This window comes from Pseudorca crassidens, chromosome 6 (assembly GCF_039906515.1).
Source record: "Pseudorca crassidens isolate mPseCra1 chromosome 6, mPseCra1.hap1, whole genome shotgun sequence".
Taxonomy (NCBI): Eukaryota; Metazoa; Chordata; class Mammalia; order Artiodactyla; family Delphinidae; genus Pseudorca; species Pseudorca crassidens.
In genome coordinates this window covers 50,119,594-50,147,201 of record NC_090301.1, presented here as the reverse complement: position 1 = coordinate 50,147,201, position 27,608 = coordinate 50,119,594, and the positions used below count along the sequence as shown (strand labels likewise).

The 27,608-nt window shown below is 36.3% G+C and overlaps 1 protein-coding gene across 1 annotated transcript; it reads left to right on the top strand.

Moving 5' to 3' along the window:
- The first annotated feature begins 1,981 nt into the window (after window positions 1–1,981).
- On the top strand, window positions 1,982–23,849 carry DUSP19 (dual specificity phosphatase 19). Its single transcript, XM_067741276.1, has 4 exons — window positions 1,982–2,394; window positions 7,327–7,373; window positions 14,576–14,728; window positions 20,280–23,849. The coding sequence occupies exons 1-4, from the start codon at window positions 2,169–2,171 to the stop codon at window positions 20,532–20,534; spliced, it is 681 nt and encodes a 226-aa protein (XP_067597377.1). The 5' UTR covers window positions 1,982–2,168; the 3' UTR covers window positions 20,535–23,849.
- The last annotated feature ends 3,759 nt before the right edge of the window (window positions 23,850–27,608 follow it).

The window sequence follows — 27,608 nt, the reverse complement described above, 5'->3', positions numbered from 1 at the left end:
CCCATCTCACTCAGAATAAAATCTAAAGTCTTTACCATTTCTCTCTGACCTCCTCCTCTCCCACTACTCTTCCCTTCAATCACCCTCTGAAGCCACATTTGCCACCTGGCAGTTTCTTAAACCTCCCCAACTCTTACCTCTCACCAGTATACTCCTGTCTTAGCACTTGTGGTTCCTTCCACTTGCAAAGCTCTTGTCCCAGGTATCTACAGAGCTGGCTCCTGCACTTCATTCAAGTCTCTGTTCAAATTTCACTTTATCAGAGGAGCCTTCTCTCACCAACCTATAGTGAATAGCACACTGCCCTTTCACTCTGTTACCTTATTTCACTTAGTTTTTCTTTTTAGCTCTTATTTCATGACCTAACATAGCTATATTTGATTTATTTATTGACTGTCCATGTCCTTCCTCCATTTGGATATAAGTTCCAGAAAAGAAGGGACTTTGTTTTTATTCATTGTTGTATCACCAGGGACTGTAACAGTGCCTGGCACATGGTAGATGCTCAATAAATATTTGTTAACTACAACTATTTTGGGGGCAGGGAGTATTCCATAGTAAACAAGAGCTAAGGCATTGGATGGAAACAAACCTAAATTTTACCTGTGGGTCTAAACTTATGATCTGTGAAATGTAGGATATGTTATTTGCACTCTCTGCATTTGAGTTCCCTCAGCTGTAAAATGTAGATGATTTAATACTATATACATAATAAATTTGTGATGAGAGCAAATGGGATAATGTGTGTAAAACGTCATTAAGCACCTGACATATAACACTAAGAATCTAAAAACTGCTTATAAGCACAGGACCTAGCATGTAGTATGTGCTCAATAGCTGGTAAATTTTTTGATCATTTTATGATCAGAATTTATCATTTTGTGATAAATACACGGAATGATATATGAGAGTTAGAGTTGTTTTTGATGAACACGTGATGGTTTAAATGATGCAAAAAAGTTCTTCAGTTCTTCATTTTAGAATGCCCTGTAGCTAGTCTGGGCTGATTTATCACTCTTTTCAATATGGAGAAATTTGGTTTATTTTAAGTCAGTTTCAACAACAACAAAAATTTTAATAAATTGTTGTGAATAAGTGTTCTTCTCTAAGTGCAGCTTCACTTTATACATGTGTTTATACATTGTGTCTAAGCCCATATAAAATTGCATTTTAAGTGGGGTAAGAAAATTTTCTATTTAAAGGAATCTTGTGACTTCTTTGGTAAAACATATCATCCTTTTCTAATCAAAATCGTTCTATAATTGATCAATTTTGTAAACTTGGATGTTTGCATCCCCAATTTCTGAAATTATGTATGAAAAGACTTGCGGCCAATGCCTCTCATAAACAGAGTGTATATTTATTGCATGAAGACTTCTTCTGCAGTTTTACTGATAATGAAAATGTAGGCGAGAAGTTAGGGGAAAAAATGTACTAAGCTCTTATTAACCTGCAATATAGGAACATAATTAGAAAATTACTTTTGCAGGTTTCATTTAAATTGTAACCTTGCAAGTCTGCACAACAGTTTTTTGTTTATGTTTTTAATCTAGTAAATGTTCCTCTTGGCAATAACATCAGAAAGAAAGAGTGTGAAACACATAGGAAGCGAGGAATAACTTTCAACGTCTGCTGTAGCCCCCCGGATTAGCCGAAAAGCAGGCGGATAGGCACGGTTCTGCACAGTAGGAAGGTTTGCACTGTGACTCAGCAGCTATACTAGAGCAGGAGGGATACCCAGGTCACCACAAGCAACACCGATCGAGCATATCCAGAAAACCACTGCTTTTAATGAGAGAGGAAATGTCAGCCTTCTCTCCCATTAAGTCTTATATTTTATCATTGGGTGTGAATAATAAAGCTAGCTTTAAATAGCAACAGTAAGAAAACTCTTTGAAGGGTAATTAATTTTCGACCAACCGGAAGGAGAAACAGCATCCAATCGGCGCCCGTTTCTCAGTGGCCAATCAGATTTCCCCTTACATTGCAGCGCTGGGAAAAACGGAGCTGGACCCTTGTGACTCCCAGCGTGTGGCTGATACAGTTACCTGCAGGACAGTGAACTACTGAGGCTGCATTTGTTACTTGAACATTAAGAGACTAGCAGTTCGGTCGTTCACTGTGCTGGCTGGATTTGCTTGTGTTTGTTCTTAGCCACTGCTCATGTAATGCACTCCCTTAACCAGGAAATTAAGGCATTCTCCCGGAATAATCTCAGGAAGCAATGCACCAGGGTGACAACGCTAACTGGAAAGAAAATTATAGAAACATGGAAAGATGCCAGAATTCATGTTGTGGAAGAAGTAGAGCCGAGCAGTGGGGAAGGTTGTGGTTATGTGCAGGACCTTAGCCTGGACCTGCAAGTTGGTGTTATTAAGCCATGGTTGCTCCTGGGTGAGTATATTGATTTGCCACTAAGTTATTGAGTTCATTTAACTATATTAATTAACGTTTTCCTCCCTAATAATAATAGTCTGTACTATCAGCTAAACTGCTGGAAAATTGAAATGTTTCCTTTTTCGGATATGGAACTTACACTAGCTAGCTACACTAGCTAGTCAGGGATGTTTCTGCTCCACTATATACATAAGAGGCATAGATTCTAGTAACACATAGCACCTGATATTTGAATTTTCTAAAAGCTTTCTTCCTGTTTTTCTAACTTCTCTGGAGGATAACACATTGATGTTGTATTTTCTTGGATAATAAAAGGATATAGCCTTAAAGATTATCAAAGTAAAAAGAATGCTTTTATTAGGCAAAACTACAAGTGACAGGGGTTGAAGTTATAGAAAAGTTAATATTTCAAAAGGCAAATGCTTTTTTGCCTGCTCTGGGGTTGCAAACCATATGGAGTGCATGCCTCCTGTGGCCACATCTGTTCATGGTGTCTGTTTTTGTAGTGTTAAGGAGAAGGTGGACTGATATTTTATAGCTATGAATCTGATGGTTTATGATTTCCTGTATTACGGAAAATACAGATTCCCTATACAAAGCATAATCCACAAATAACAAATGAAGCACAGTTATAAAAGTACAAGCTTGTTAGCTTGGCAAGAATATGATACGATATTCTTAAAAAATAGTCAACAGTGTTTTAAGTTGGTTTGAATTATTTTTGATTTGTGAATAGAGAAATTAGGACTTGGAAAAATCAGTGATTTGTTAGTATTTATACAGCCAAGCCTCTCCGGAGTAAAAAGAGCACTGAATTGGGTGTCAGAAATGGCCAGGTATTATGTGGAGTGCACATAGCATCTCACTCCTTTTAAAAACTCTGTGAAGCAGGGATCATCAGCTCCATTTTACAGATGGGAACTGGATTTAAGATTGGTTAAGTAACTTGCACAAGCTCAAGTCTGATACACTCCGGCTCTCCATTGTTACATAGACTGACTCAGGGAGTCCAGGCTTTTAGCCATGCTCTACGTAAAGCTAGATGAGCTAGTGAAAGTCATTTATTCTATTTGGTCCTCCAGAAAAGCCATCTGTAAAGCTGAAGTAACAGTATGTGCTTATCTTATAGGGTTGTCCTGAAGTTGGAAAAGGTTTTTGAAACATATCAATTGCAGTATACATATGAGTTGTTATTGTATTATGTATTATATGAATTGTTACATGACCTGTCTTTTCACCAAATAAATGTATCCAATTAGTTTCTGCAGCCCTGTGAAAAAATGAAGTGGGTCATTTAGCTAGTCTGGAAGGTGCACCCAGGATTTGCACAACATTTCTAGGAGAGGAAATAAGGCACATGTTTTGGTTATTTGGCTTCCATTGTAGTAATAATGGTTTAAAATAATTATGGTAGAATTAAAAAATATCATTCACCCTTTCAGAGTTTTCATGAACTTCACTTATTTTTTTATCTAGACTTATGCAAAGTGAGCTGATCAAGGTAGTGTTCTCAGATTGGCATTGGAACCCTTCCAGGATCTTGAGCGAGTGCTGGGAGGGACTTCTGAGACTAGTCCTTATATGGTCGCCTCTTTGGACCAGGAAATGGGATAATTTCATCAGGTACAACCTCCTTTCTTCTGAGAGGTAGATAGACCTTCTTCTGCCCAGTTACAAGCGACTTATTCTGAGGGACCTATGGATGGTTACATCTAAAGTTCTTCCACGTGAATGATGCAGGGGTTGTTTCTAGGTTGCTTCAAAGAGCTTCCTTCATCTATTCAAAGCAACACAGCTCCCCCCTAGCACTACATGAAATTAAATTTTGTTTTGGGTGGGAAATAAAGAAAATAGAAAGCTGTCAAAATATAATGTCTTTTTCAGTTAGCTCATAAATTCACCCAAGCTTCTGCATTTCAAAAATCTTACATAGGCCCTTGAACTACCTAACAAGTTGATAAAAGATCTTAGTCAGTGAATATTTTTGTCCTAGGTTTTGCAAATTATATTTTTACAACAAAAATCACTAGGACTTTTCTTATATCCAACTTGATTTGTAAAAGTGAAAAATTCCATTTCTCTTGGGTAGTTAAAAGGGTACAGTTATTTCTTGTTATGTCCATCCTGTTAAGAAATCCCAACTGGTAACATTTTGAGATCTTTGCTTCAATTCTAGGTGAAAATCTTGGGATCCTTTATAAGGTTGTAGAGGATTTCTGATATCCTGGAAGCCCAGTATTTTTAGGAGGCAAATAATACATTAAATTTGTATAGCTCTTAATTTTGTAAAATTCTTTCACAAATATTATTTTACCTTATCCTTATAGGAATTTATGCTCCTATTTCTATCCATTTATGAATGTTTACTCCTACAAATTTTCTCAAAACATTTCTCTTTGGAATATTATTTATTTCCCTTTTCAGTAATGTAATAATATCTTTTTGGTTTATTTCAGTAATAATTTTTTTGTTTAATTTTTTGATGATGAAAATAGAGATTTGTAAATCAAGACATGCTGCACCAGAATTTATGCAGTATTTAGTATTTTCATTAAAAAAGATCTCTTAAAAATAGAAACAGGATTCTGGAGATCTTACGTAGCCTATTTTTTATGATACATATATTATGATTGCAACACATTGAACTTGTTAGAAGACCCAACTCCAGTAGCACGTAATATACTTTCTAAATCAGTTACTTCATCTGTAATATTTCCTTAATAATTCTTGGCCAAGGTCTTGAATATTAGTGGTTTGTGTCATTGTAAAATATAACTGTAAATTATTATTATTATTATTAGACTTCTTTCTTTAGTTGTAGTCCTATTTATCAACTTCTTTTTCTGTTATTTAAAAAATTGCCATACTGTTAAAATTGATTTGCTATTCAGTTCTATTAAGTTTAACACAATTATAGATCCATGTTGCCACTGTTAAAATCATAAAATTATTAAAATTGATATTTGTTTTAAAATCTCAATTAAGATAGTTTATAAAAGGATAACATTCTGCTTTTTCAAAACAAAGATTTAAATAACACATTGTTATAATGATTTATAGTGTTTATTTCTTTTAACGATAAGTGTTTTTCCAACAAAATTTTAACGCAAGACTGCAACACAAAGCAATCATTTAAAATTGGAGAAAAGCTGATGTTTATGTCTAGAATTTAGAGAGAATTAACGTGAACTGAATACTACCAAGTATTAGATGAAACATACAAGCCAATTACCTGAAGTCCATTTGTGCTGACTAAAATTATTCCCCCACACTATTAAAACTCATGTAATTTTCCTATTGTTTGAAAACGCGGTGATACAAGTTGATTTTTGGTCTCAAGAACACTAAATTTGTACCAATATATTCATATTCTGGAAGTCATTTTCAAAATATAGCAGCCAACTCTGGAATATAACTGACCTGTTCTGTTTGGTGTGTGTGTGTATTTAATGGAAATAATGAAAATATACAGGTTTGATAAATATAATAATGAAAGTTTGGGGTAAGAAAAGAAAGAATTTCATTCATGCATGTTTCTTTTTTTTTTTTTGCTATTTTAAGAAATAGGCCATGTAGAATTATTATTTAAAAGATAACATGCATATTAAACCACCAAATTTCAGTTAACTTATTTGAACCCATTTCTCCCCCTGGAGATGAATAGGACTTCCTACAGAAAACTGAGAAATTATTTTTAAATTATGAAGTATTTCATATGTGTAAAAAATTACAGACTACACTATAACAGACAATTACATATCCACCATCCAGCTTTAACAAATGTTAATATTTTGATAGGCTAACTTTTAAGTAAAGTTGAATGTAGACTCAGTAAGGAGCCTGTGAGCTTCGTATTACCAAGAGAATATTGGCCAACCAGCATACTTGCTGGCCCTCCACCTACCTAAAGTCACATAATAGAAGCTGGCAGATTTCCCAGGTGGATAAGGTGAGAAAAGTGTTGTTTATAGAAATGGAACCTAATTCAGGAAAGTAAAATACTTGAAATCTTAATATAATAAATGCCCTATTTTTTCAGTTGTGTCACTCACTTTATTTTAACTAGTTGTTCTCATGTATAATAACCTTGCGTATTACCTAGAGTCATTTTCCAAGTGTGAGAGCTCTAGAAAGCCAACTTTGACAGGAAGAAACTGGAAAAGGATACAGCCCTAGTGGTACACAGAACGTGGGTGGAATTCAATAGACCAGCAGTGTTTGCTCTAAGCTACTGGATGTTCCCAGACCAGCTGGCACTAAATCATTTTGTGGGTGTCTTTTTTAAAATATCCCTTTTTAAGTTACAAAAGAAATAGATATTTATTGTAAAAAGTACACATGAGCGTAAAGAAAAAAATCACCTATAATCCTACTGTTAACATTTTATTCTGTATACTTCCTGTCCATTTTTAAGCATATACATAGTTTTTGTTTTTACAAAAATGGTTGATGTTTTGTAACCTGCTTTTATCACATAATATATTGAGAATATATTTCCATGCCATAAATATTCTTCTACATTTCTCATTTCAAAGGGCTGTATATATTTTCACTACATAATTGTACTATCTTTAATATAACCCAACCCCCATCATTGGGTTTGGTTGGTTTTTTTGTTTGTTTTGTTTTTATAGAGTTTATTTTGTATTACAGACAACACTGTGAAGAACAACCTGATAGCTAATCTTTGCAATATCCAGGACTTTTAGGAAGAATTCCTACAAGTCAGATTTCAGAGTCTAAGAGTATATATAAGATGAATATTTTTTGATGAATATTCCTGAATTATCTTTCAGAAAGTTGGACTGAGGTCCTCCCAAGTTGCATTTCTTAAAATAAATGAATAGCTAACAGAGTTGTTGCAAAAATTAGATTAAAAGTCAGGATGATTATTTTTATATTCAAGGTGATGTTATTTATTTCTTATAGGGTCACAAGATGCTGCTCATGATCTGGATACACTGAAAAAGCACAAGGTAAAAAGAAATGCTTCAGGTCTGGCACTGTGTATAGGAAGTATTTTCATTGTTACATTTATTTAGGAAAAACTGCATAGGTCCATTTCAGAGTTGGATTGGTGAGATTTGGCTATCATTTTAATAAAGTGACAAAAATTATTGCACTTAATTCAAATATGTGAATTTGTAATCCATCTTTCCAGTTTTATTTTCTCTCAATCTCCCTTTACTTTTCCTCATGAAACTGACTTTGGAGGCACTTCTTCCTGCTTCTGCTTATGTAGTTCCTCTGTGTGGAATAGACCTTCCCCTCTTCTCTTCTTGTCCAAGATTTACCCATGCCTTGAGTCCCAACTCACATACCACTTCTTCCCCAATGCTATCTCTTCCCACCTTCCCCCACACAACTGATGTGATTTATTACTTATTTCAATATTTACTGAAAAAAAAAATTATCCATCAACTATTTTGTTAAGCACGATTTCAGGGTCATGGAATTGCTGTGGTTTGAGGAATGCAAAAGGTTCTTGTTCACATGAAGTTTATGATTTGAGGGGCAGAGAGGGAAGAAAGACAAATAAGCAGCTACAGTACAGTGTATTGTATGTGTTGATGGGGATGTGCAGGTGCTATGGGAGAGCATAGGAGATGATGCCCTTAACCCATGTTTGTTTGGGTTGGGTTGGGGATAGTAAGGTCAGGGAAGTCTTCCTGGAGGAAATAATATTGAAGTTTTGCTCTGAAGGGGGTGAGGAGGGAGCAGACAGAAAAGTGTTCAGATAGAAGAAATGGCTCTGTGAAGGCCCAGAGACAAGAGAAAGGCTGATGCTTTCAGGAACAGAAAAGAAGTTTAGTAACCCTAGAATAGAGAGTGTGAGAAAGAAGGGTACCAAGAGACAAGGCCAGAGAAGTAAGCGTGAGTCAGATCACAAAAGTCCATGTAAGCCAGAGTAAACTGTTTGGAATTGATACAAAAGACAGTGGAAAGCCTTTGAAAGGCTTTATGGAGGGAAGTAACAGGATCAAATTTGCATTTTAGAAAGATGGATGGGTAGAGGCAGTGTGGAAAATAGGTTGGAGGATTGCTCAAGCTAGAGATGGGAAGACTAGTTTTGAGGCTGTTGCAGCAATCTGAAAAAAGATGATGGTAGCTTAGATTAGGATTCAGTGGGGGTAGAGAGAAGTGGATGGATTTGAGGGGTTTTTAAGAGGGTAGAATTCTCAAAAGTTAATGATTGACTACTTGCAGGACAGAGTAGAAGGGGGGGTGAAGTTGAGAAAGAAGGAGGAGTCAGAGGTGATATTCAGCTTTCTTGGGTTACTAAGTAGTGTTGGTGTCGTCCCATGAGATAGGGAACAAAGTAGGGAGGAGCAGGTTTTGCAGGAAAAATAACGAGCTCAATTTTGAATAATTTAAATTTCAGATGCCGTGGATAATCTCAGTAGTGTTATTCAATAGACAGTGTGGGTATATGGGGTCTGAAGTTCAGGAGAGAGGTAAAAATAGAGATTCAGGAATCTTCAGCTTATAAGTAGGGATTTAAATTGTTGGAGTAGATGAAATCACCTGGGGCAAGGTGAGCAGAGAAGAAGGCCTACACCAGAACCCTGAGTAATACCAACCTATAGGGAATAGTCAAAGGAAGAAGAATCTGCAGTGGGAAAGGAGGTACTGTAAGAGTTTGTAGGAAAGTAAAAAAATTGTGGTGTCATGGAAGCCAAAGCAGAGTTCTGTGGAGGATAGAGTCAGCGGTGTCAGATGCTGCCCAAAGTTTAAGTATTGTTGGGACTGAATTACAACAGTTGGACTTTAGAACAAAAAGTTGTTAGTGACTTTAGTGGGAACAGTTTCATTTGAATTGGAGGCCCAAGCCAGATTTCAAAAGATTGAGAGGTGGAGGAAATGATCACACCAAAAACGGGCAGAAGAGAGCAGGAAGACCCATAGGTGATGATGAGATCAAATGAGGGAGATGGGAGAGTTTTGAGTGTGTATAAAGCTGATGGTAGAGAAAGGAATTGAAAATACAGGAAAGCAAGAATTGTGGCTAGAGGGCCAAGAAAGTAGGAGGCAGTGTGACCCCAAACACAGGTGCCAGAATGAGCCTCATAAAGGATGTGGGAGCACATCATGCTCTGAATTAAGAAGGTAGAAGGAAAGGGTGAATGCAGGTGTAGGCGAAGTTGTTAAATTTGATGGTAAGGTTTGATGGAAAGGGTTCCTATGTGATGACTTGTCTTTTTACTGTAAAATGGTAAGTGAGGTGATCTACTGGGAGTCGGGAAGAGGTGGTAGGTTTGAAAGTTATTAGGAGAGTAGGGAATGTTTGAAAGAGCTGATATGGGGATTGAGGGAGAGAGCCTACTAGGGAAATATAGTTGCTAAGCAGCACTAAGGTACAAGAGAGATTGGCTCTCATGAACTAATGGTGGCATGAACTGCAGTATTGTGTGAATTTTTTCCAGCCGTGCTTAGCAGTCTGGGTATAGAGGGGACTTTTACCAGTCAGGTGCAGGGGAGGTAGACCATGGACTATAAGCTGAATAACAAAGGAAGTGAAGGCAAGAGGCGGCTGATAGATAAAATAGAAAGATCAAGGAGTTGATGGTTTTTGTGAGGTGTAGAGGGAATAACTGAGTGGAAGATGGAAAAATAAGAGTGGGATACCTGAGTTAATGGTATCAGAGCTGGATCAGTCCTGGGCATTGGTCTTGCAGAGGTGGTGAAGGAGAGTGGGATGAAGGTCATTGGCGATGAAGTCGTCAGGGACCTGTTAAACCCAAGTGGAAATTGATGTCACCCAGGATAATGGTAGGACGTGGGGTAGGACCCAGAAAACTGAGGGTCAGGTGCCCAAGGAATGCAAGGTATAAAATGGAATAATCAGCTTGTATGAATCTCAAAAGAGCAAGGATTTTTACTGGAGGGTGGAAAAGAAGTGATTTGAAAGAGGCAGGGAGTAGCCAAAAGAATGCAACCCTGCCTCTCACCCACGATGTAAGTGGGGTGCTAGGCCCTTTTCTAGTTGCAGGGGACATAGAAATGAACAAGCAGTAAGGTCCTTGATTTTAAAATATATTTTCAGATGAGAATACATTCTCTGAAAGAATTGAAACAAGGCAGTGAGAGGAGTGGCAGGGGAATAGGCCTCTGAGGGTATTATATTTCAACTGAGACCTTAGGACAGAGTCAGCTGTGCTTAAATCAGGAAAAGAGCCCTTAAGGCTGAGAGAACAGCAAACGTGGAGGCTCCTGGAAGGAACAAGTTCAGTATGTGTTCCTCCCTTCTGGTCTCATAACACTTTGTTCTTCTCCTGTAGCTCTTAGCACCTCTACTTTTTATTATTACTGTCGGTGAACATGTTTTCCCCTCTATTATTCAGCAGACTTCTAGAGGATTAGAGACCCTGTCCTACTCATCTTTCATCCCACAGCTCTGAGAAAAAGATTTGATTAAATTGAGGCTGAAAATTTTATGTGATAAACACTTGCAATTAATTTCTTCAAGGAAATAAATACTAACGAATTCACTAACTAATTTGATATGTTTACTAGTCAATGTACTTATTTGTGTTTAAATTGGACTCCCCTCGTTTTATTATAATAATAACTGCCTGACAATAAGAGACAATGGCCTGAAATTGCATAAGGATATGAGAATGACTGTATATCCTGATAGGAACCCTCTTAGATCAATATTTCAACATAAGTAGAACATGTTTTAGAGTCTTGCTTACATGAATAAATTAATATTTCTCAGGGTAAAAATGGAAATTAGAAAAACTGATAAATCTTTTCATTGGCAAGTGTTTTATTATCTAGGCCCTGTTATGATACACTAGTTCCAATTCACTTTCATCCTGGTGATGTGAACCCAGCTGCTGTTTAAAAGATCATTCTGTCTCTGTGTAAAAGATCCTGTTAGATGCCTGGAAGAAGCAAAAGTAAGCTGAGCAGCTGAATAGAGGGTTTCTACAAAATCTTAAGGATGCTGTAAAACAAAATTATTGATTTAAATGCATGACACATTTCAAAGGGATTTCTTGGGGTTTAAGTAGAGTGCAATAACTAATAGAAATTCTCTTGTGGCAGATCATTTCAGAAATTTCTATAGGAATTTCATTGTAATGTTTAGATATGGTAATAAGAGTTGTTTTATTAGTAAGGTACTCATTGAGTGCCTGGTGTATGCCCAATAAAGCATGAAGGAGGATAGAAAACTAAGTGTAACATAAGATATTCCAAGTTGTTTACTGCAGCACTGTTTATAATAGCAAATTTATTGAAAACAACCCCTATTTCCATAAGTAGGGAATTGGTTAAATGACCAATAGTCCACCCACATGATGGAATACTATATAGCTTTTTTTTTTTTACATCTTTATTGAAGTATAATTGCTTTACAATGGTGTGTTAGTTTCTGCTTTATAACAAAGTGTATCAGTTATACATATACATATGTTCCTGTATCTCTTCCCTCTTGTGTCTCCCTATATAGCTTTTTAAAAGAACACAAAAAAAATGGTCTCTAGATACTGATATGAAAAGATCTCCAGGACATTTTAAAAAATTAATTAATTTACGTATGGCTGTGTTGGACCTTAATTGTTGCATGCGGGCTTTCTCTAGTTGTGGCGAGTGGGGGCTACTCTTCGTTGCGGTGCACGGGCTTCTCATTGCGGTGGCTTCTCTTGTTGCGGAGCACGGGCTCTAGGTGCGCAGGCTTCAGTAGTTGTGACGTGTGGGCTCAGTAGTTGTGGCTCTCAGGCTCTAGAACGCAGGCTCAGTAGTTGTGGTGCACGGCCTTATTGCTCTGAGGCATGTGGGATCTTCCCGGACCAAGGCTTGAACCCATATCCCCTGCATTGGCAGGTCCAGGACATTTTTAAATAGGGGGAAAAACCCAAGGTGTTGCCTTTGTGTAAGAAAGGGAGTACATAAACTATTTGCATAAAGATACTCTAAAAGAATATACAAGAAACCAACAAAGATGGTTACCATATGGGTGGGAGATGATGGAGTGGAAAGAGGGTGAGAGCAAGACTTCTTAATGTTTCTTTTTTTTTTTAATAATGTTGTGATTTTTGAACTAGTTCAAAAGATAATTTTTTGATAATGCCTAAATGTGAGGATTAAGTGAGTTAACCTGTATGCCTAGCACATACTACGTACACAGTAAAGGGGCTATTCTTATTATCCCTATTATAAAGGGCATCACAAGGTCAACCATTGTTAGGACCTCCGTAACTGCATTTTGGAAATATGCTTGATTACTTGAAGGGTTTTAGGCTAGGTCCCCATCACCATCACCACCATGACCTGAGACTCAGTACAGTTCCTTTCAAGCATGATCATTCAATCAATATATATGTAAGTTGCATTTCCAAGCAGCTAAACTACCTAGACATTGGGTAGTTTAATGATCCACAATATTTGTAAAGCACTTTTACCTTTCAACAAGTTTCCCCAAGATTCTCATTGGGTCGTCTCTGTAATCCTGTGATGTATAGGGAAGCTATATAGATACAGATATATCCTGTAAGTGGTCAGAACTCATTTTTGGTCTTTTGGGAATGGAGAATATAGTTCTAAAGGTAAGGCAAACACATCAATATTATAAAACATTGGCACATCTATTAATTCAGGGCAGAATCATGTAGTCCTGGCCAGAAGTCCACTTGGAGTGAGAGAGTAGCTTGGCACAGTCAGGTGGGATTTCACTGGGGAAAGCAGAAGGACATTTCAGACTGTATCTTCTAAAACTGTTCTTCCCTTCTTTCTAGGTTCTTCCATCTCCTCTCTATGTAAGAGTCTCTCTTGAGAAGATCTGAGTTTTTTTTCTGTTTTCTTCTTTCCACAAGGCACTTAAGTTAGTAAATAGCCTGTGGCCTTCTCTTCATGAGGCCTAGTTCCCTGAGTGTCTTAATACTCTTTCGATTGTGGACCACAGAAACCTGAGCGAGGAAAGAGAATGTGTATGATGATTTAGGGGGCTCTCTGGAACCTGAGGGAAGAGAGTGGCCATGCCAGAGAATAGGAGGCCATCCAGGACAGCCTCTCTCTCCCCCTGGCACATGGCCCCTATCTGCACATCTGTGTTGTTCTTCTCATTTGGGAGCAGAGATCTTTCAGCTTCCCTGAGCACTTAATAGAAAACGGCTGTTCTTAAATCTCCCAAGTTTGTGGATCATTCTAGCTGTCTCACACACCTATTTTTTAAATTCCTTGAGATAATCTGCTCAGTCTAGCTTAAGTCAGGCGTCCACCCGAAACCAATTAGCTGTGCTGAGGGAGGGAGTGGGACACAGCCAGAGTCATAGCTGGGAGGATGGTGGGGGCAAGAGAGGCAGGCTGGACAAGTACTCTAAAATATGATGAGATACAAGAAAATACCAAGGTCAGGCAAACCCTAAGATCCAAACTAAGAGAGACAATAAGTTCAGTGAGAAGCATGTCCTGATAAGAAACAGGGACTCATATTTCTGGTCTGTTTAGCCTTTGGATTCTCTTAATAGACTTTCCACATGGCTCCTTCCATTTGCTTGGTGGACTCCAGGAAAGGAGCCTGAATGTATAGAGGGATGAGGAGGTTGCTTATGTGTGCCATTTAAAAGAAAATCTTTCATGACCATCCCACCTTTCAACCAGACTAATTCATCAGAATTTCCGGGTTTGAGACCCTGTGGCATTGATATTTTTAAAACGCTTACTGATGGTTCTAATGTGCAGCCACACTTGAGAACCACTGTACTTACAAAGAATACAAGAGGAAAATAGGGAAATAATTATTGAAAGGGAAGTGGTGTGCTACTGATGCACTTCCCTTACGTCAGTTTTTATATGGACATTAATTGATTTATTCAATAAATATTTTAAGTACTTTCTGTGCTAAGGTCACTGTTCACTCACAATGCTTACTTACAATAGTGAGTAAGCTAAACCTGGTCCCTGCCCTCATGGAGTTTCTAGTACAGTGAGGGAAATAAACAGACTCTCAGTGGTAAGGGCTATAATGAGGCAAGTAGAGGGTGCTTTGGGGGTATATAGAAATAGCACTTCTGGTAAGGGATGAGGCAGTCAGAAAAGGCTTCCTGAAGGAAGTGTTATTGAGTCATGCTTAAATTGTTTATTCTTGTTACAGCTCTCAACATCTCAGTCTCTGTTTAATTAACCTAATTCATGAGAATTTTTAAAAATCATCCTTTTTTTTCTCCTTAAGGTGACTCATATTCTCAATGTTGCATATGGAGTTGAAAATGCTTTCCTCAGTGACTTTGTATATAAGAGTATTTCTATTTTGGATCTACCTGAGACCAATATCCTGTCTTATTTTCCAGAATGTTTTGAATTTATTGAACAAGCAAAAATGAAGGTAAGTTTTTTTTTAATTAATTAATTTATTATTCATTTTTAGTTGCATTGGGTCTTTGTTGCTGTGCACAGGCTTTCTCTATTTGCGGTGAGTGAGGGCTACTCTTCATTGTGGTGCGCGGGCTTCTCATTGCAGTGGCTTCTCTTGCTGTGGAGCACGGGCTCTAGGTGCACGGGCTTCAGCATTTATGGCACATGGGCTTAGTAGTTGTGGCTCACGGGCTCAGTAGTTGTGGCTCGTGGGCTCCATAGTGCAGGCTCAGTAGTTGTGGTGCATGGGCTTATTTGCTCCGCCACATGTGGGATCTTCCCGGACCAGGGCTCGAACCCGTGTTCCCTGCATTGGCAGGCGGGTTCTTAACCACTGCGCCACCAGGGAAGTCCGTAAGTTTTGTTTTGATCCACAGTTCTTCAGAAGCAGATATTTAAAAATATGGGTCCATTATCCAATATTTATTCTTTCTGTAATGAATATGTAGAGAACAATTATGAAATTTCCCCTTCAACAATATTTCATTAATTCCTACAACTATTTAGTTTTCCAGTTGCTCTTTTTTCAGTGAAATATTTACTTTTAACTTTAATTTCTCATATTCCTATGCCTTCCTGAGAAATATTCGGATTTAAAATTTTCTGCTTACTGAATTTTCCTGTGTACATAGGTATTGCGTTGGCCCAAAAGTTCTTTCCGGTTTTTTGTAAGATGTTATGGAAAAACCCGAACGAACTTTTTGGCCAAACCAATATGCAGGTTTCCTTTGATAGTTTCTAACCACCTGCCCTCTGACCACTTTGCAAGGTAATCAGGTGGACTGTGGGATAGAGGCTGCTCTAGTCCTGTTAGTGTATTTATGAAGATTAATATTCCTGAGATTGTATAAAAATGCTGATCAGAAGCTGTCCATTGGTTCCCTGACTTTAGAAGACCAACAAAAAATACAATACTTCAATCTTGGTACTGATCCAAGGCAGGGCTTCTAGGCTGGCTGTTACCAATAATTATACCTCAAAATGACATCATTTTTAGTCAGTATATAATTCTTACAAAATTTATGTTAGATAAATAGATGGGAATGTAGAAGCACTTACAGAGAAAAGTTAACTGTCCTGGAGCACCCGACAATTAATGACAGTTAATAGAATCCAACTTAATTAAATTCTGATGATCTCCCTTCTACCTTATCTCTTTCCCTCTCTCTCTTCCTTCCTTTCATTTAGTAATATTTATTGAGTGCCTTAGGTGCCCGGCACTCTTCTCGATACCCTTCTCTAGATTACCGGAAAAATGTAACACTTTTCTACCTTATTTAATAGCAGATATTTGGATGAAAGAAAAGGAGGAGATTTTCTAATTCAGAGCCTAGTATTGGCCAGTCTGTTCTCTTGTGAAAAATTTTACAGACTCTAGATTGTCACATTCCAGTGTGCCAGCTAACAGTGTTAGAAATAAAAGTGACAATGTTTCTGTATTAGCTGCTTTCCTAAGGAGATGTAGAATGTACGTTAGACGGTAAAGGAAAAATGTAGACATCATCCATATTCATATTAGAAGATATGCACATGTTGCAAATAAAAAGTGAAATGGGTAATAGTTAAGAAAAATGGTCCTTAGTTTGGGTTTCCCAAAAAACAGAACCTGAGCCAAGGATTAAGAGCTGCTGCTTCATTTGAGAGGTGCAATCCCTAGGCAGTGAGAGTGAGAAGAAAAGGAAGTGACTCAGGTAAGGATGAGAAGCAGTGTAAGATGATGTGTTTACCTTGCTGAACACAACTTCACAACGAGCTGACAGCGAAATAGCTGGGTACTTGGTAGGGTGGTACCCAAGACATCCCCAGGCAGGGAGTCCAAAGAAACTGCACCTCAGTAGATTTTGGGAGGGAGGGAAGAGAGAGAATTTATCTGCCTGGCCATCTGTCAGCTTCTATTTCCCATTGGTCAAAGTTTACCCATGGAGAGGTAACTAACCTCACAATTCCAGGTTGTAGCACCCCACCCCTTCAGCAGCCACCTTGAAGCCAAACCCAATGCCCTGTGGTGTGACTTGCCATCCAAGTTCAGAAGAAGCAAGAAAATCCAGAACTCAGGGTGTACCTATGCAGAGACTGCCATCGGGGAAGAGCCAGGTGTTCTTAGGCAAGCAAAACTTAATAGGCTTAAAGGCACAATAGGCAGTCAGCCACAGAGGTTGTAGTTGAGGTGGAGCAAGCTGAGGGTGAGATGATGGCATCAAAGGATTCCGAAGAGATGCATAAAATGTTTCTGCTACAAGATGTATTTGAATTCTGTAATATGTTCTAATTTCTCAAGCCTTATGTTTTTCACTGAAATCTTAGCCTCAGCCAATATTTCCTTACCCTGAAAACTCTTTATTGTTTAGATTAATACATATTTAGTTTTAGCAATAGAAGTCTTGAATTTTCTTCATTTTTTTCTAGAAGAAATCTCTTCATGATTTTGCCTATTGTATATGCACCTATTATTAAATGTGATTACTCAGTGAATTGCATATTTCAAAACTACCTTTCTAGGTCCTAGTTTGTTTTCGTCTTTTTACATACAGCTGCCAGATGGAATGTCTTCCATTTTCCTATGTCTTTCCTCATTTCTCTCTGTACTTATAAAACCCTGTTTTGTTTGGTTTCTCTGTCCTTCTTCTATCTCTGCCTAATGCATTATTTGTCCGGTTTATGCCCAAAGGGACAGAAATACACATGAGAGGGAAGTAGTAAAGTAACCTCCATAGTCTCAAGAGTTCTTTTAGGAATATTTACTTGACCCCCTTTTTTTTTGCAAAAGGTTTTGTTTGTTAGTATGAAAATGTGTATTTGACATTCCATGTTTACTTTATTATTTATAAGATGTGATTTTAAAAACATGTAATTTATAACATTGTAGAAAAATTGGAAAATATAGATAGGTAAAAATTAAGGTCACCCACTTCCACCATATAGATACAACCACTGTTAGTATTTTAATATATTTTTCTATATATCAAAAGACCTGAACTTGACTAAGTTCATCTGTCAAAAAATATGAATTACTTACTCTGAGAAGATACAAGAGATGTATATTGCTGCCCTTAAGGAGCTGGCAGTCTAATTGAAAGGCTGTTCATAACAACACGAGAACAAAGCAAACTGCATAAAATGGAAATACTATAACATAATTCCTATCTATCTGCCCATAGCAGAATGGTGATTTGATTCTTTTAAGAGAATGTTTTCTCAGAAATGCGGAACAAAATTAATTTGCTTGCTTAGCAAACATTTATGGAATACCTACTCTGTGCCCAAAATTGTACTAAGTATTAGGCATACAAAGATGGCTTGGATATTCCTCCTGCCCGCCTCTCACGCAGAGAGAGACAGCCTTCTTAGAACAGAAGCCAAAGTTAGCTGGACCAAGAGAGGAGCAAAGGCCTTTCAAGCAGAGGACAACAGCAAGTGCAAAAGAAAAAATTTCTTTATGAATGATTTAATTGTCACTACTTTGAGTTCTGGAAAGGGGATATGAAGCTAGTAGTTTGTTTGGAAATACTTTCAAGGGCAATATGATACCCAAGGAATAATAAAAGGTAAATAGGTAAATTCAAAGGCTGTAGAAACTAACAGAAAAGTAGCTGTTTATATAAGGAATGTAAGAGGGAAGAAAATACTAACATTTTTGAACATTAGCTAAAACTGATTGCACCATGTATAAGATTGAAAATAAAGCTAGTTTCATTTTTGAAAGCATATGTATGGATCATAACATAGAGATAACTAGTATACAGTCAGGAAACATTAAAAATGACATGAGGCACCTCTTATTAAGCTTATGATTCCAAGTTTCTTTGGAATAGCTAATCTGTTTTGAGTTAAAAGAAGTTCATTAATACTTTTCATTGGTTACTGTAATATGATTTTAAAATGTCTTAAGTCTCATAAAAAAGCCATTATACAAAGTGAGAAAAATTCTGTATATGTAGAGTGAATATTTGTGTTTCGCTTTTCTTGTACAGAAAGTTAATATCTGGAAATGACTCTGAAATACATAAATATAAATAGACAATCTTATTTACAAAGCAGAAATAGAGACAGACGTAGAGAACAAATGTATGGATACGAAGGAGGGGAGCAGGGGTGGGATGAATTGGGAGATTGGTATTGAAATATATACACTATTGATACTATGTGTAAAATAGATAACTAATGAGAACCTACTGTATAGCACAGGGAACTCTACTCAGTGCTCTGTGGTGACCTAAATGGGAAGGAAATCCAAAAAAGAGGGGATATATGTATACATATAGCTGATTCACTTTGCTGTGCAGTAGAAACTAACACAACATTGTAAAGCAATTATACTCCAATAAGAAATTTTTAAAAAAAGGAAAAAAGAAAAAAAAATATATATAAACAATTGAAATTGTCTTTTTGATATGAGGATTTAAAATATTAACTAATTTTCTTGTGAATGATCTGTGTTTCTTGAAATGAGTTACACTTGCAAATTTGTTACAGTAGACCTAGGAAAGGAATTTTGCAATAGATTTATGCATCTAAGAAAACTGCCTTGTAAAAGTAAAATAATCCAATAAGCCATAAACATAGCATTGTTAATGTGTACTTTGGGCAGAGAATTTTCAGTTGTAAGATTTTTTCCCCTTTTCCCTGTTCCCATCTTTCTTGTGTTGTAAGAAAAGAAGAATCAAGAAATGAAGTAATTAAAATGTCTGGTTCTGTTGGGTGTGCTCACTGTTCTCTACATTTCATTTAGATCATTAACTTTTTAAAGGCCTGAGATAAGCTAACCTGTATCAATGCTGATCCATCAGATCTATCACATTCATTATTAATGCAATATTACCCCCATCAGCATTGGCCTTGCACTGTGTCCCTTTTCACTTGTGAAGTATCATTTGCAAGTTACCTGAAACGTTTTTCATTTATTGACCTCATGCTGGTGTCTAATTACCTTTTCCACTTCACATTGTCATGAGCTATTTGTGTCATCATTTTACTACCTCATAAGTTTAACTATTTTTTAAGTCACTTCCCTCCAGAATAAAATATATCCAAGGGAAGAAAATTTTTTCTTTACTGATCATTTTACCATAGATTTCTAAGGAATGATACTAGTTTCTTCATGGGAGCGCTATGTGTACCTAGAATGTCTCGAGCTTTCTGTTTAGTTTATGATTATGGTTTTATTTATATTTCCACATACATTTCCTGTGATATTTCTCTTATTTATAGACTTGTGGCTACTAAGTTACTAGGCTTTCATGTGTACTTTACTAGATTACTTCAGTTTAATAAAAGGTAGTTTCAGAATTCCAAGTATATCATCAAAGCATTTCAATTCTGGGAGGTGGGAAGAGAAGGTGTTGGTTAATTGATTGATTTTCCCCATTCATTCCCTACAATGAATTGTATTTTGATGATTGAATAGATTGAATCAAATAAATCAATAAAGTGAATATTTTTATTTTATAATTTTAAGTAGTATAAGATTATATTATAGTCTCTCTTAAATGAATAATGAAGATTTTTGTTTGGTTTTATTATAGGATGGAGTGGTTCTTGTTCACTGTAATGCAGGAGTTTCCAGGGCTGCTGCAATTATAATAGGCTTCCTAATGAATTCTGAAGAAATCTCATTTACCAGTGCTTTTTCTTTGGTGAAAAATGCAAGACCTTCCATATGTCCAAATGCTGGTTTTGTGGAGCAGCTTCGTACATATCAAGAGGGCAAAGAAAGCAATAAGTGTGACAAAATACAGGAATTAGAAGAAACAACAGTTCCTGAGTTACATTCTAGCTGATGATGGACAACTGTAATTTCTGAGTTGGTCTCTAGAGCCACCTTTCCCCTTTTTGAGAGTAAACTAGTAGAAACTTCCTTCTCTCATGCTTTTTTCAAGTGGAAATAGAGGTCAATTGATTGTCCTAAGTTAAGGTAAAAATAAATTTTTTAAATTATATCATGTTTTCTTTAGTATTATAATATGTGATTAAATGCTTCTTTGATTTACTAAGGGAAAATAACAATGTATTACCAATAATTGATTTCTGTAGAAAGAAAAGGTTTAAATTTAAAATCTATATTAAAGCATGAAAGATTAAATTAGTTGATTAAAACTTTTGGTAGTTTTCTATTCCAGCAACTGTTTCCATGAAGGAAAAAACTTGAAGTGCTACTTGACTTACTATTTCAGAGGGAGGTAAATTTCTTTGTGAAGAATTTAAGATTGAAAAACAATACCTTAAACCTCCCAAAAGAGGCAACCAAAATCTGAAGGTTTACACAATATTTATGTAGCAGTTACAATATTCACAAGATTTTTATGTCCTTTTATGAAAATGTACCCACTTTTCATTTTGATTCTTTAATTTAACTGTATACCCGGTGTTTATTTTTAAAGTTTTTTGTATAGCTATTCTCTCTTACTTTATTGTGAGCTTATGGTTCTTTTATTAGGTGATTAGTCTCTTACATTGTATGCTTTTTATTCTGGGTCCCTAGCATTCTGTTTTTGCGTCTGACGTCATAATTATCTGATCTCCTTGGATCTGTGGGAAAGTGTTTTATACTGAAAAATCATTTTTAAAATGTGGTTTGATTAATGATCTGTTTTCTAGTTCAGTATTCTACTAGGGAACATATTTTTAAGGAAAGAACAGTTATGGTTTTGTAAGAAATTTTACATACATTTTTAAAAAGCCCAAAATCATTAACAATTTTATTTCTGGCCAGAGGCTTTGATTAGTTTTTTTTTTTATTAAGTCTCCATATTAGCAAGGCTGAACTCTGTACGTTATGAATTTGCTTAAAGATATTCTTTTAATTATTCAAAATGTACTTAAAATTAATTATAATAATTAAGATAGAATTTATTTAATAGCTTTCAAGTAGACTTTCAAGACTTAGAAAATATCATTGCCCTCTAGATTTTATTAAGAAAGTCCTGAGCTCTTCTTAATTACACATTATAGAGAGCAAGCATTTTCCTATACATAATTTGGAAAGTGCACACTGAGCACATCTGTGCATTTGAGAAAGCAGGCTTTCTTATGCTGCCAGGAGCAAAAAGTAGAGATGATAAATGCAAATTATGTTTCAAGATTGCTTATAGCCTGACAAGATGCCATCATATGCAAAGCTATGAACTTTGCTTCTATTAAGAGGCAGCATAAATGTAATCAACCTTCTGTGAGCTGTTTGAAGCCTAACAAGGCAGACAGAATCCTCTTAAATATGAGACTGGTGTATAATACTGTCTTTATGGTCAATATTGCTGAGGGTTTGCTGGGTGAACCTTTTCCATTCACATGAAAGCATTTATTTAAATACATTTTCCTTTGTTATTGCTGTTTAGTTTTCAGCCATTAAATGTTGTGAATATGAAGCCTTAAATTGAACTTATTCCTTATGGATAGTTTATTATTTTTGTCTGTAGTTTGCGTAGTTTTTTCCTGTAGTGATCTGGTTACAGTACAAACATATATCTTCTGTATCATCTACAGAAGTGCTTTGAGCATCAATTTTGTTTTCTCTTAACTGATAATAGTTTGCTGTATGTAAAATAAATCAGTAAAGGTAATTGTCTTTTAAATTAGGGGTACTATGTAAGGCAATGATGGGTCATACATGGAGCATGTTTATTGGGCTTCTCAAGGATATGTCACTGTGTCATACCTAGTTATTTATAAAAAGGAATTTTATCATTATGATTCTCTGTCTCACATATTATAAACAGATCTCAAATATTCATCTGTTTCAAGGGAGTGGAAAAAGTATTTCAAGGATTTTTGGCCTCTATATTAAAATAGATTTTCCTATTTTAGAAAGTCCCCTTCAAAGGTAATTTCTCCAAAGATTCTGGAATGTAACAAGTATAAATCAGAGTATTGTCTTAAAACCTTACCCAGTGAATTAACTCAATGAATTAACACCTTTATAAGCAAGACCACAATACATTAAAAAAAAAACAAACAGAAATGTAACACAGTTAATTAATTGATTTTGTGAGTTTAGCTAGTTGCTTTTTCTGCCCAAATCATCCTGAACATATTTAGTCACCCTGTAGTTATTTAAGAATTTAAAGCAGAAGATTTTAAAGTTTTATATTCTTGTGATACTTACAGTGACATTTTATGATTAACACATTTATGGTTCGTTGCCTTTGATATACTTTAAAAAAAGCTTATAGTTAAGCTTTTCTACTTCAAGTGAAACTTTGACTTACTGTTTTGTATCCATATTTATAACGTGCCCCTTATTGTTTCTAGGTATTGATATACTTTAATAAAAATAATAAATTTACTATTTCTTCAATTAATATCTTTAATTCTTTGAGGTTATTTGTTTTAAAAGACAACAATTATTTGCTGTCAAATCCTGGATTAAACAAATCTGTTGGCAAAACACAAAATTATACATTTTGGAATTTAAATTAGTTTAAGGTCTGTGGAAATTTGATCCTCCAGCCACCTCAAGAAGTGAAAAGCTAAAGTCAGATCTTGTAATTGGAATTACTGTGGATAAATTGGCAGTGAAAATTCAATAGAATATTCTAGTAGTTTAAGTCAAGAGATACTGAATTACTCTCAGACTAAACTGAGATTTACTATCTTAGTAAAGCCTTCCCTGACCACCTTATTTCAAATTGCTCCCATCCCTAACACTTATATCTACCTTTCCTGTTTTATTTACTGCATATCCCTAATTATCCCCCAAATTATATATATATATATATATATATATATATATATATATATAAAATTATTATTTTTTTTTTGCAGTACACGGCCTCTCACTTGTGGCCTCTCCCGTTGCGGAGCACAGGCTCCGGACGCGCAGGCTCAGCGCGTCAGTTTTGTCAACAGTTTTGTTTTGCCTGGCATCCTAGAGGGTGGATTTCCAGCAAGTTCTTCCATATCTCTGCCATTCAGTGAGCCATAGCTTCACTCTGCAACAAGATCCATATTTCAACCCTGGGAGTCTTCTTCCTTGAACACTCATCCCCAGGGGTGGTGGCTGCTCTTTATATCTGCTATTCCTATGTTGTTTACTTCTTCCTTTCTTACCAATCCCTCATTACTCCAATCTATTATGGTTAATAAACTTTTATATCAAGCTTTTCTGGCCCAAGTTATTGTGTAGTTTATCTCTCCTGATGGACCCAGACTGCCTAGCCTATAATTTACAGTCACATTTTTTAATAATTGTCCTTGTGGAGTGTTTCTGATAGCAGGTCAAGCTATGTTACAACCATGCAGATTATGTAATAAAAGCTGAAATGACAACTAATGTTGTCAGTAATTTTTTGAGAGTCTAATTCTATCAATGTAAACAGTGTTCAGCGTAAAGTATAAACACAATGACCTGATTTTGTTAATGCTTCTTGTCTACAGAGTGATGAATTCTTCAAAGTTGAAAAAAAAGCACACAAATAGTGCAATTTGCTATTGTTCTTATGTTTTCACCCACTCTTCCCATTTGTATATCATACCAGCAGGAGAGGAAATTGCTTTCTTTGCTTGCGAGGAGTTCCCACTCCCCTCTTTCCACAGTTCAGTTATTCTACTAAATTTGTGAATCTACTTAATAATAGTTGTAATTAGTGCTAATGCAACTTCATGAACTCTGGGGGGTAAATGAAGACAGCTAATGTCTCATCACTAGAGATTTGTTTATATTTACCTCTTATAAAAGCAAATGCAAGCTTTTATAAGTGCTCACAAACAAAAAGTTCCCTATATCTTCCCCAGGATTGGCATACAGCTTGCTGTGTATAATTTATAGCATTCTCCCTTTCCCCTTTAAAAAATCTGGTATAATAATTGCCTATCTTCAGTTTTATGACACTCTAACAGCATGTCTTAAATATGACTGATCTTGCTTTGGGAATATCATTAGCAGTTTTTCTCAGTATTTCTTCAATGCATAAAAAGAACTTTTTTTCACGCTCAGGGGCTCCCCTGAAGACTCTACTTTTTTATGCAATAACTATTTTTTTTTTAGCATCTTTATTGGAGTATAACTGCTTTACAATGGTGTGTTAGTTTCTGCTGTATAACAAAGTGAATCAGCTATACATATACATACATCCCCATATCTCCTCCCTCTTGCTTCTCCCTCCCACCCTCCCTATCCCACACCTCTAGGTGGTCACAAATATGCAACAACTATTTATTGATCATCTACTACATGTCAGACACTGTGCTAGGTGCTGGGGATATGATGATAAGCAAAACAGTCCAAAATCCCTGCCCCCATGGATCTTGCATTCAAAGTAACACCACCGTGTAATAACCAGACATATCTGCATTGCTCTCTCAGTCTTATGCTGGTTAGATTTTCCCCCGTTTTAAAATGTCTGAACCACGGAGGTCTTTCTTAGGAGAGATGGGCAAATGACCAAGGGCAGAGTTTTCTAAGGATCTCCCAACACGACTGCTCCTGGTCCTACTGAAGTAAATAGCAGCTGTAAGAAGAAGTACAAAAACTCCTCCTCACTAGCATCTACCTACAATGATAACATTAACAATAAATCCCAAAGTTTAAAGAAAACAATTTCCTAGAAATCACTAGAAAAAATGTTGTCTACAGATACCAATTGTGTATTCCTTTTGTTATAAGACAGAGTCCTAAAATCATATTTTAAAAACGTCCTTCCCCAACGTGCAGCCTATTTTTTTTGGTTTTCATCAAGCTACACACACACACACACACACACACACACACACACACACACACACACATTCCTTTTATAAGTGATTTTCAAAAGACCTTTCTTCTTTTTTTTCTTTTTGGCCGCACCACGCGGCATGTGGGATCTTAGTTCCCCAACCAGGGATAGAACCTGTGCCCCCTGCATTGGAAGCACAGAGTCTTAACCACTGGACCACCAGGGAAGTCCCAAAAGACCTTTATACTTTAAAAATATTAATCAAGCTGATATTTAAGGAAATAATTGATACTCTTTTCTGTTCTGTCAAGATATAGGGTCCTTGGATGACCGTATCTGTATGGGTAAACTGTTAACTGTCCTCACAAGAAAGTTGAAAGAATTAGCAATTGAATGTTTATAAACTTTTTTGTTTCTTTGAAAGTTGTTGCAATTATTATTACAATAGGATTAAGTTGCAAATATTGAAGAAGTTACAGTGATAGCACCTAGCTTAGTAGTGGGCACTTGATTTAAATAAAAAGTTGATGTACATTTCCAAATGATGAGTAGCTTAGAAATAAAATTATCTCACTATATAGTCCATATCCTTGGAATAGGTTAAGCACTTATTTGTATTTCAAGAAGACTCTCTTTTTTTTCAGTAAGTACTAATATATTCTACAATTCTCATTAATTCCAGACAAAAGAAGCATTCATTGAAACTTTACTTAAGAAGTAAATTTCCTTTTCAGTAGGGTTAAGAAATTGGGAAATCACTAGAATTCAATTCTGTGATCTCTTTCCATTCAGCAAGGATGGACAGCCGTTGACCTTGTTCACAAATAATACAACAAGCTGGCCAAATGCCACAAGTGTATGGCTCCTTGACATTGCAAATTCATGGTCAAGTTGAGGCTCAACTCCACTCAGACCGGTCAATGATTGGTCTTCCCATTGCAATACTTTGGTCAGAGGAACCTGGAGCAATTAAAGTCATTGTCTTTTATTATCTGTTAACTTTTTTTTTTTTTTTTTTTTGCGGTACGCGGGCCTCTCACTGTTGTGGCCTCTCCCGTTGCAGAGCACAGGCTACGGACGCGCAGGCTCAGCGGCCATGGCTCACGGGCCCAGCCGCTCCACGGCATGTGGGATCTTCCCGGACCGGGGCACGAACCCGTGTACGCTGCATCGGCAGGCGGACTCTCAACCACTGCGCTACTAGGGAAGCCCATATTATCTGTTAACTTGATATCATCTCTCCTAATCAATGGCTCTACAACTGAGCTGTATGAAAATGTGTTTTCTAAAACTGTATAGTGCTATACTAATAATATTATTTTGTTATTCTAAATTGGTCAGGAAAAACCTTTTAGTCATTCTGTACATACTTCGGAAACTTCTCTGCTTTTGTAAAATATATGTTGATAGCACAGGATGTGTTAGTCTTCCCCTGTAACACAGAACGTACCAGCCTCTCCTGATTCTGTAGCACAGAGTGTACGAGGTCTCTCCTAGCCCATAGCACAGGGTGTATCAGTCTTCCCTCAGTCTATAGCATGGAGTATTCTAATCCTCCCCCAGTCTATAGGATAGTCCCTTGAATTATCTTTACTTTAAATGATAAAGTGTTAAGTTGTATAATATAATTCATAGTTAATGAACATGCAGATATTCCAAACAACAAAAAAGTTTTTTGTTATTAGTGTTAGAATTTTATTTTCTCTTGTAATTTATAGAACTTCATACAACGCAACCCAAAGTAGACTTAGAACTAATGCTCTTAACAAAACTCTTAATAAATATTGGGCTTCTTAGGACCATTGGGTTATGCTTAGTACTACATACATACTATTTGAATGGATCTCAAGTAGGATAAACTGAAAGAAATACACACCAGGACACATCATAATTAATCTTCTGACAACTAAAGGCAAAGAAAAATCCTTGAAAGGAGACAGAGAAAACACCTTCGCTATAAAAGAAAAGCAATTTGAATGACAACAGATTTCTCTTCATAAGTCATGGAGGCCAGAAGGACATGGCATCATATTTTTCAAAAGCTGAAAGAGAAAAACTGTCAAACTCAAATCCCATACCCACCAAAAACATCCTCTAGGAATTAGGAGAAAATCAAGACATTCTCAGATGAAGGAAAACTAAGAATTTTTGGCCAATTGAACTACCCTAAAAGATTGGCTTAAAATCATTTCTCTGAACAGAAAC